Below are 9,869 nucleotides of genomic sequence, written 5' to 3'. Positions count from 1 at the left end.
CCGCCTGCCTCCTATGCCTTGCTCCCTACTGCGGGGCTGCCCGAACAACCCCGTCACCCCGGGCCCCCACCTCCCCTCTCTCCGCCGTGGCGCGCACCGTTGCACTCCCCCATTCCCACCTCCACAATCACCGAGACTGCGGGGTGAACGCAGGCGAATGTATTGCCCGCCAGCCCGTCGATCCATCGATCCCCGCGCGCGGGCGCTCACACCCGCCCACACGCGTCCACGGTGATGGGCGGGCAGCTCAGGAAGCGGAAGCCGTATCTGCTCTCCGCGGTGGTCTGCACCGACAAGGCCACCATGGGGCAATTCCGGTCCACGCCTTTCCGGCACACCTGGGGAGGGGTTGGGCCCCGTGAGGCGGGGCGCGGATGGTGCGGGCGCGCAGCTGGCAGCGGCCCCGACACCCCGCACGCACTCGGCGCATTCTCACCTGGACTGTGTGCTTCTTCTTGGCCTGGTTGTCGAAGCCCGGCCTGGTCTCTGTGCGGGACAAGAATGGAAGGGGTCAGGCCGGCCGCGTCCTCCCTGCCCTGCCCCGCCTCTGGGCCCGCGCGCACTCACCGGGGATTGCGGGCAGGGGCTCCAGGGCCTCGGCCTCGGCCCCCTCCAGCCGCCCCGGCCCCTCCCGCCGGTGGAAGAGCTTGTTGGAGCTCAGAAGCGGCAAGAAGACCCGCGTCCTGGTGGGGCAAGTGGGTCCTGAGAGCCGGAGCCGGCACGGCGGGGGCGGGGCCTGGAGAAGTGTGGGCTTGTGGGGAGCCCTAGGGAAGAGAGACCTGGGGCGGGGTCTAGGGAGGTGGAGGGGCGGTCCTTGAAGAGAGTTTGGATCCTGAGGGTGTTACTAGCGAGAGCAGGGGAGAAAGGAGTTCCTGGCAGGTGCCTGGCCTGGACTGCATGGGGCAGGGCCTAGGGGAGGCGCGGGGTCTCTGGGAGGCCGGAGAGGAGGCGCAGACCAGCAGAACTCACCGTCCCCACCTCTGCCTCCCGCGGTCTGCCCTGGACCCTCGCGCCCGGCCCCTGCAGGGGGACCGAGACCCGCGCTGCAGCTCGCCGGTGTCGGAGCCCGGCGGGGCCTCCGAGAGCGGGAAGCGGTCGATGGATAAATCGCTGTTGTCGGAGAAGCTCCTCGAGACTGGGGTCACACAGTGTGGCGCCTGGTACTCGCTGAGGACCTGCGGCGCGGGGTGGGGACGGGCGGGACGGTCACTCCAGCCTTGAGGCCTGTCCCCCAGGCCCGGGCCCACACTGACCTCGCCCTTGGGGTTCAGGAGGAGGGTCACGTAGCCAAGGCTGGAGTGGAAGTTAACAGACTCCCGGCCTAAAGACGCGGGCGGGTGCTTCTTGGTGCGGCTGGTCCCTTCGCCCCACACCTGCGGGAACAGAGGAGCCGGGTGAGGACCCGAGTGGGCGGCGGCAGGGTGGGGCATGGCGGCGGTCAGGGCAGGGGGGCGACAAGGGCCGGGTGAGCGGGCAGCCGGGAGGTGGCGCACCGTGATATGGTGGCGCGGCTCCAGCAGCGTGCCGGACGGGAAGCGGTACATGCACACCGGGAAGCCGCGCACAAACTGCTGCAGCACGAAGCCGCCCAAGTCGGCCGTCTCCTCCAACGACTGATTAAGAACGCGGACGAACTTCTCGCGGCGGCTCACGGCCACGATCTTCAGGCAGGAGCCTGTCAGTCTGCGGGAGGGGGCACTGTGACGAGACGCAAGCCCAGCCCGGCCCAACAGCCGCCCAGGACAGCCCAGGCCGCTCCTGCGGGGCTGCGTAGCCCCTCACCTCGAGCGGTACCTGTGAGGCTGGTGACTGGAGTCTTCGCTGGCCTTGGGCAGCAGGACGGTCTGCTCGGGTTCCTCTGCAAGGGTTTTCCGGAGATCTAGGGAGAGGAGGCCTGTCTGCCAGGGGAACCCTATATGAAGCGGCCACTGAGAATGTGCCTGGGAGCCAGCACCTGGTTTGCAGCACCCTGAGGGGCCGCAGGAGAGGGGGTGGCACCAGGAATGGCACAGGGAGGTGAGGAGGCTTAAGAGGCACCCTCTAGTATTTGTGGGCAGGGGGCAGTGCTAGGCCAAACATGGAAGAGGAGTTTCTTCGTAGACCACAGCCTCTGGTTCACAATGCTGAGCCCTACGGGCAGAGCTTGGAGAGGAAGTGGGGCCTTGCCCTGCGCTGCCACCTCGGTCAGTCTTGGGTTCTGGTCAGGGCCCACAGCTGCCTGCACAGGAGGGCAACGCCGGGTGGTGGTAGCCAGGGAAACCTGCCTGCTGCACCTGCAGGTACCGCCTGTCTATCTGCGCTGAGGGTCTTCTCCTGTCCCTTGGTCAGTTGGAAGGAGAAGCAGCTTGACTCCCCAGGCGGGTGCCCTGTCACCTTCTGCACACGGGAGGGAATGGACAGCTGGGAGCTTCTGGTGTCAGAGTCTGTGGCCCCTGAGCTGCTGGAGCCAAAGGGCAAGATGCTCCATTCGACGCTCTTGGTGTGACCGTCCGTGCGCTCTGGGCGGGATTCGGAGTCCCATTCGTTCAGCGGTGGCTGTGGTGGGGGCCGTGGCTGCCTGCAGGCCATGCTCTGCTCACTGGACGCCAGCTTTGGCGCTGGACACCCAGCCCTGTCCCACCCACCTCCTCAAGCAGGCAGGGGCATACCAGTTTGTGTCTGGGTACCTGGGACCCAGCTTCAAAGGAAGGATGCAGGGCAAGAGCCCTTTGGATGGTCGGTCCAGAGACCCCCACCTTGCCCCATTTTACAGATCAGAGAACTGAGACTGGGAGGGTTTAAATGACACATTATCAACATAGGGTAGAGCAGGGACTCTGAGGCCCTCCCAGCCCCTAGGGACCTGTGGCCCAGCTCGTTACTTGTGCTCCAATAGGACGGCTTCCGTGAACAGGTTGGGGTACCGCTGGGCAACACTGTTCCAGTCCACATCCTTCAACTGGAAACCCTGGCCAGGAAGCAACAGGCACGTGGCCTTCGCCTCCCAGTCCCACTGGTCTCAGAGCCCTGACTGCAGGTAGGGGACTCACTCACCTCCCCAGCGGGGACCAGCTCATTCTCAGAGGAGTCACTAGGATCCATCAGCGTCTCTGCTGTCACCACCTACAAGTGGGGCCCAGAGTCCAGGGTACGGAGAGGTGCACCCCTCCACCACACAGCACCTCTTGCCCTTGACTTCACCAAGGCCCTCAGCACACACTTGCTGAACAGCAGGTGGGCCCGACCACAAGGCACATGGTCCCTGCCCGAGGCCACAGACTAGGACGCCCAGCAGAGGCGCTGGTCTAGAGGAGGCATGCTGGTTGTCCGAGGGAAGTCTAAGGGCAGGAGAGGGGGACCTGGTGGCATGGGCTCACCTCTACACTGCCAGTCTGAGACCGCAGTATGCGGCCCACCCAGGAGGAGCGGGCCAGCTGCAGGAGGCAGGACTTCTGGAAGGTCTGCAGCTCCACCTCCAGCTGCCGCACCGTTTCCAAGGTCTGCAGCAGCTGCTGCTCCAGTTGCTCTTTCTCCTGCTCGTGGGGCAGGGTGGGTGGCCGGGGCCACCACCCAGCCTGCCCTTCTCCAGACCCTGCCCATGTGGGCCAGCCCCTGTCTGGCCTCTGAAACCAGCTCTGCGCACCTTCATCCAGACCGGGTGCTGGCCCTGATCCCAGCCTGGTTCCTGCCCCCCCCCCCGTCCAGTCCCTCATTGTGACTGCCCCTCACCAGCCGGGCTTGTTTCTTCTGCTCCTTCAGCTCCAGGGTCAGCTTCTGCACCTGGTTCTGCAGGAACTTTTCCTGACTTTGGTAGCTTTTGGGAGAAAGGCCTGATCTCAGCAGCCCCCGCCTCTGCACAGCAGCCAAGAGGGGAGCAGGAAGAGCCCTCTCTTCGCTGCCACCAGAGCCCAAGAACTAGGGTGCAGCTGGGCTCCTTGGCTGAAGGGCTGGGGCCAGGCCAGGTCTGGCTCTGACAGGTCAAGTCTGGGTAGGTTCCAGGAGGGGGGCAGGGATTGGGCTAGCTCTGGGCTGGGGCCCAGGTTGGGTTCAGCCCCTACTGACATGCCCAGCTTTAGGGTCTGGATCAGGTTCTTAGCTTACTAACTTGTCCGAGATTAGGGTGGAGATCAGGGTCAAGCAACGACTAGGACTAAGGACAAAGATCAGAGTCAGGGCTGGAGCTCCCGTTGGAGTCCTGATTGAGGTCAGACAGAAACCAGGAATTGGGGCCAGAACAAGGACCAGGTTAGGGCTGGAACAGAGGACCAGTTCAGGCTGAGGGGCTGGTGCTTCACTCCTGACCTCTCTGGGGGGAGCCCAGCCACCTCCTGCAGGATGCGGTAGTACCGACCATCCCGGCTGCCCTGGACAGCCCACCGCAGGGCCTGGATCTCCAGCTCCCTCTGTCCCCACAGCAGCCGCAGGGTGCGGGGGTCCAAGGACTCAGGGGCTGCCCTGTAAGGCCAGCACCCCCTGTCTTCATCAGGCCCTGCCCTCTGGCTGGCCTGCCCAAAGGCTGACCACCCTTTCCCACACCCACCGCTTCCTTACCTCAAGTTGATGGGGAAGATTTGTGAGGACTGGGGCTTGGTGCCCTGCTGGCCTGTGGGAGCCACGGGATTTACCACTGCTCCGGCTGGAGACCCCAGGCCACCATGGACTTGCTCTCTGTCCACCAGAGATGACAGCATCTCTTCCTCAGCCTCCTCAGCGTCCTGGTGGAACTTGGGAGCCATTCTGGATTTTCTTGGGGAGCTAGGAGGAGTGGTGAGGCCAAATCTGCCCTGAGCTTTCCAGGGTGTCACTCTCTGATGAGGCCATGTGTGTGTCTACCCAACAGGACACCAGACGGCTCGTCATGTGGGTTTCCACACCTGTGTCAGCATATTCCCTGCTGTCTCTGTTCCCCGTCATACTCACCCCAAGGACCTGAGGTCCTGGCCCTCAGCCTACAGCAAGGGTCCTCAGAGAGCGTGCTGGCCCTTTGCTGTGACTCCTCTATCCCCCTCCAGACCCAGGCCCCCACCCCCAACACTCACCTAAGGCCTGAGCTCCAAGCAAGCCTGGGGAGGGAGGGGCTCTATCTGTTGTCATGGATACTAGCACCCATAAAGGGAGGGGCTGTTTGTTACCAGGAGCTTCCAGGGAGACCCCAGCCCAACCTAAGAAGAAACTGTGAGAGGCTAAGCTGCTGCCCAGCTAACCTGAGCAGGCTAAGGGGACCAGAGTGACCAGCAGGGCCTGCCATGGCCTCCCACTCAGCCCTACTCTGGGAGAGCCTCCCACAGCGCCTTCCCAGCCTGACTTGGGGATCAATGGATATTGGGGGCATTGCTGCCCTGCGAGGGTGCACTGAGTGTGGGGTGTGTCCACAGGTCGGCAGCACAGCACTTCTGGGAATGTGGACCTAGCATGGTGGACTGGGGGGGGGCAGGGGGAAGCTGGGGTAGGGACTGTGCTGAACCCTAACCAGCAGAGGTACCCTTCTGAGCCTTCCTACAGGCTCTTTACCCTCAGTGGCTGGTGTTCACCTCTGGGAAGCCTCACCTTCCCCCCAGCCCATCTCCACACCTTCTTGCCCACCACCTGGGCCACCTTGTGGAGCCACGAAGACATTTCCCTAACAACGACGATTGTTCCCAAAGCCCCCAGGATAAAAATGAGGCCCTAGACCTAACCCACAAGACCTGGCCCTCCAGCCTTTGCTCCCCACCCCATCTGTATTTTTTCCATCATTCATTCAGACCTTCAACTCTTGTTCAGGTAGGGCCTTCTTGCTCCCAGCGAGTGGAGGGGCACCTGCCCCCCAGCCCCATGGCTGTGTGGCTGGGGCAGAACAGGCTCAGAGCACTGCTGACCCACACAGCCCGCCCTGAGCCTTCGATGGGCCATGGCTGCCCGCGTGGCCGGGTTCTACCGGCTGGGACAGCAGGAGGCCAAAAGAGCTGGAGAGTGGAGGGCAAACTGAAGCTTGGAATCCCACTGCACCGCTGGCGGGAGGCGGGGGCCGCCGGGCTCCAGGGCAGACCTGAGGGCGGAGGAAGGGCGGGGGAAGGAGCTCGGACAGAGAGCCCAGGGCTTTGTCCCGGGCAGCCTCGGGCAGGCCAGACCCCTCCCCACCGGGGCAGTCGGCCTGGCTGGAGCCGAGGGGCCACCTCTCCCGCGGGCCCGGGAGCGCCCTGCGGACACTCTCCGACCCCTCTGCGTCCCGGGTTCGCCGCCAAGGGCCCTGATGGAGCAGGGTCGGCAGGGACCTGCCCTCGGGGGTCCACCAGCGACCCCGCGGCCTGGCCGGGCTGACCCTCCTGCCTTCAGTGCACAGGCCAGGGCTGCGGGGTCCCAAGCCGACGCCGCCTCCGCGGCCCGGAGACCCGTCAGACCGGGCCGCCCCACAGAAGCCGAGCCGGGCGCGGGGCCAGACACCTGCGCCGACGCCCCGCCCGCTGGCCGCCGGGCTGCAGCCGCGCTTCCGCGTTGTTCGCGGGCTTTCGGGAGCGTGGAGCCGGCCGCCCCGCCCCCCGGGCCCGAGGCCCCGCCCACACCTGGGCGCCGCTGGGCGGGGCGGGCGGAGGGCCAATGGGGAGGGGCGGAGCGGGGAGGCGGCAGCCAATGGGCGCGGGGCTGGGGCGGGCTGTAGGCGCCGGGAAACGAATGGGGGCCCGACGGGGCGGGGCGTGCGGGCTGCGGGCCAATGGGGTGCCGGCCGGGCGCGCCCGCGGGCTGGAGGCGGCAGGTTGCGGCGGTGCCCGGGGCGCCCCGAGAAGGGCCGGGTCTGTGCCCGGGTCCCTGAGGCCCGCGAGCGCCCAGGTGAGCCGTGCGGGCCCCTGCGCCTTCCAAGTGCGGGGCGCGGCGGCCGGGCGGCGGGAGGCGGCTCGGGCGGCGGAACGTGTTCCGCGGGGCCGGAGGGGAGGGGAGGCCCGGCACCGGTGGGTGGTCGCACCTGCGCCCTACAGGCCGGGACGCCCGCGGTGGGGGCGGGGCGGGGCGGGGGGGCCCGGAGCGGGGAGGGGCCTGGCCGGGGTTCGGGTCGCGGCCCGCGGGCTCGCCTGCCTGCGTGTTGAACTGCCCGAGCGCGGGCTGGCGGAGGGGTGGCTCGGGGCTGGGGCTCGGTCGGCCCTGGGGAGTCGGTCGGCCCTGGGGCTCGGTCGGCCCTGGGGCTCCGTCGGCCCTGGGGCTCGGTCGGCCCTGGGGGTCGGTCCGCCCTGGGGAGTCGGTCGGCCCTGGAGGGTCGAGGTCTGGGTCGCGACTCTCCAGAGCCCCAAGGGCTGGAGAAGGTCTCGGGGGGCGTTCCCATGGCAGCGGAGGAAGTAATTTTTCGTGCGGGCGCCCTTGGGCACCTGGGGACGGCAGCCCTCGGTGCCGCCTCACGGGAAGGGCAGTACCCCTGAGCCAGGCGACTAGGGGGAGGTGGGAGCAGGAAATCCTGGATCTGGTTAATGATTTGCCTTGTTCCGGGATTGGGGGCGGGGCAGGAGCAGGCTGGTGAATGAGAATCCTTAAAGTGCCTCACTGGGAGGGGCAGCCTAGTGCCCCCTCTGGGGCTGCACTTGACTGATCCCCACCCCAGGAATGTGGGCCTGCGGGTCGGGCTGGGCACAGGAGGGCGGGGCTCAAGTGGAGGGCCAGCAGCCCTGAAATGGGGGGGGCAGGCAGGAGGAGCAGTAGAGAGCCACCTGTGGTGGGACCCTGCAGACCTAACCTGTGTCCTGCGGTCTTTCCCCAGGACCGGGATGCTCTTGGGGCTGGCCACTATGGAGCTGAAGGTGTGGGTAGATGGCATCCAACGTGTAGTCTGTGGGGTCTCGGAGCAGACTACCTGCCAGGAAGTGGTCATTGCACTGGCCCAAGCAATAGGTGAGTCCATGTGAGGGACAGACAGGCCAAACAGGTAGAGCTGGGGATGGAGTCCCAGGTCTGGTTTCCTCTTCCCCCAAGGAGGGTGGGCTAGTCACTGACCGCTCTTACCCTCCCCCAACTCCTTGAGCCCAATAGAGAGTGGAGGTGGCTGGCTGCCCACTCCTGTCCCTCCAGCCGTCAGCAAGACAGACAGTGGGGCACACAGACTGACCCTTCCCCCTTCTCCAGGCCAGACTGGCCGCTTTGTTCTCGTGCAGCGTCTGAGGGAGAAGGAGAGGCAGATGCTGCCCCAGGAGTGTCCAGTGGGTGCCCAGGCCACCTGCGGCCAGTTTGCCAGTGATGTCCAGTTTGTTCTGAGGCGGACAGGGCCCAGCCTGGCTGGGCGGCCCTCCTCTGACAATTGCCCACCTCCTGAGCGCTGCCCAGTTCGTGCCAGCCTTCCGCCGAAGCCACGGCCAGTGCTGGGCCGGGAGCCTGGCAAAACGCTGACCTTCAGCCTGGGGCGCCCTGAACTGGCCCCACACCACACACCCCCCAATCTTGCGGCCACTGTAGTAGTGCCCACGCCAGGCTGCTGCACAGACCTGCAGGGCCTGGAGCAGAGGGTGCAGAGGAATGCGGTGGAGCTGGGCCAGGAGGCCTTCTGGGAGCAGGAGCTGCGGCGGGAACAGGCTCGGGAGCGTGAGGGCCAGGCCCGTCTACAGGCACTGAGTGCAGCCACCTCAGAACACGTCGCCCGGCTGCAGGCCCTGGATGCCCAGGCCCGTGCCCTGGAGGCTGAACTTCGGCTGGCAGAAGAGGCCCATGGGCCCCCCTCGCCCACAGCATCGGCAGCTGAGCGGCTGCGCCAGGACCTGGCCTCCCAGGAGCGGCAGAGTATGGAGATGCAGGGCAGCCTGGCCCTGGTGAGCCGGGCTCTAGAGGCTGCGGAGCAGGCCCTGCAGGTGAGTCCACGGGACCTGTCCCCTGCAATGTCTCGGCCTGCCCATGGTCCTATCCCAGGACACAGATGCTGGGTGGTCTCGGGTCTTACTGGGGAGGGCCACGAAGGCCTATCACCATGCCCCCTGAGGGTCTCCTGTGCCCCAGGCCCAGGCCCAGGAGCTCGAAGAGCTGAACCGCGAGCTCCGCCAGTGTAACCTGCAGCAGTTCATCCAGCAGGCGGGGGCTGCACTGCCGCCAGCCCCACGGCCTGAGAGGGCCCCCGCTGGCACACAGGTCAGAGCCACTCCGGAGGAGGGGGGGACGATGGGGTTCCAGCTCAGCTCCAAGCTGACCTGCTTTCCCCACAGGACCTTTCGTCTCCAGCCAGAGAAGTACAACTTCTGGGAGCTCCCCGGAATCCCATCCTAGTGCCCAGCCTGAGCCCCGAGGGTATGTCTGCACCCCCTGCACCGTCTGGGTGGTGTCCTCCCATAGCACCCAGCCTGCTCAGCCATGTCCTCCCCACAGTGGCCCCCACGAGGCAGAACTCCTGGAGGTAGCAGCTCCTGCCCTGAGCAGTGTCCACTGCCAGCCTGCCCAGCTCCAGGCTCTGGTGACAGCGAGACCAGCCTTGCCGGATGACAGAAGGGGACTTAGCAGCCACAGTGGGATTCTTTTGTCACACAGCAAGAAGGCTCGCACCCTGGGACTAAAACCGAACATAATGGAGAGGACTTACCCCAGTCCTTGCCAAGTCTGCCAAGTGTCCCAAAGTAATATGGGGCGTGGCCAGCTCAGGACTCTCCAGGCCCCAAGGGCTATGCTCCTTGTTGGGGACAAGGGACACATGGACGGTGTATGACCTGCGGGGTGTGTGTGTGTGCATGTGTGTATGTGTGCATACCTGTGTGCGTATGTGTGTATTACCTCCCCTTCCCCAACACTAAGACCTCAATAAACTGCCTGAAGCAGCCTGAGGCTGTGCTGAGTAGGGTCTGTGGGGTCTGGAACTTGAGGCTCCATGCTATGATCACTGGGGAGTACTGGGGAGTACCTGGGCCGCTTGGCGCCTAGCTGTGGCTGGGTCTTTGGCAGGGATATCCTGAGGG

At 65.8% G+C, this 9,869-nt stretch overlaps 2 protein-coding genes across 2 annotated transcripts; one reads left to right on the top strand and one right to left on the bottom strand.

Annotated features, from left to right (window-relative positions):
- Positions 1-139: 139 nt before the first annotated feature.
- LMNTD2 (lamin tail domain containing 2) lies at positions 140-4,715 on the bottom strand. Its single transcript, XM_049891908.1, has 14 exons — positions 4,531-4,715; positions 4,270-4,434; positions 3,709-3,784; positions 3,357-3,512; positions 3,034-3,102; positions 2,862-2,947; positions 2,189-2,557; positions 1,795-2,040; positions 1,494-1,683; positions 1,254-1,373; positions 970-1,175; positions 568-683; positions 437-486; positions 140-338 (listed from the first exon to the last, which is right to left on the bottom strand). The coding sequence occupies exons 1-14, from the start codon at positions 4,713-4,715 to the stop codon at positions 207-209; spliced, it is 2,166 nt and encodes a 721-aa protein (XP_049747865.1). The 3' UTR covers positions 140-206.
- Positions 4,716-7,096: 2,381 nt separating this feature from the next.
- On the top strand, positions 7,097-9,772 carry RASSF7 (Ras association domain family member 7). Its single transcript, XM_049892981.1, is given in 7 exon segments — positions 7,097-7,286; positions 7,703-7,833; positions 8,065-8,780; positions 8,926-9,054; positions 9,129-9,171; positions 9,174-9,210; positions 9,289-9,772. Coding segments are annotated over 6 exon segments (1,383 nt in total). The 5' UTR covers positions 7,097-7,286; positions 7,703-7,709; the 3' UTR covers positions 9,623-9,772.
- The last annotated feature ends 97 nt before the right edge of the window (positions 9,773-9,869 follow it).

Source organism: Elephas maximus, chromosome 7 (genome assembly GCF_024166365.1).
Source record: "Elephas maximus indicus isolate mEleMax1 chromosome 7, mEleMax1 primary haplotype, whole genome shotgun sequence".
Lineage (NCBI taxonomy): Eukaryota > Metazoa > Chordata > Mammalia > Proboscidea > Elephantidae > Elephas > Elephas maximus.
Note: the sequence above shows the minus strand (reverse complement) of the source record. Positions and strands in the feature narration are given on the sequence as shown.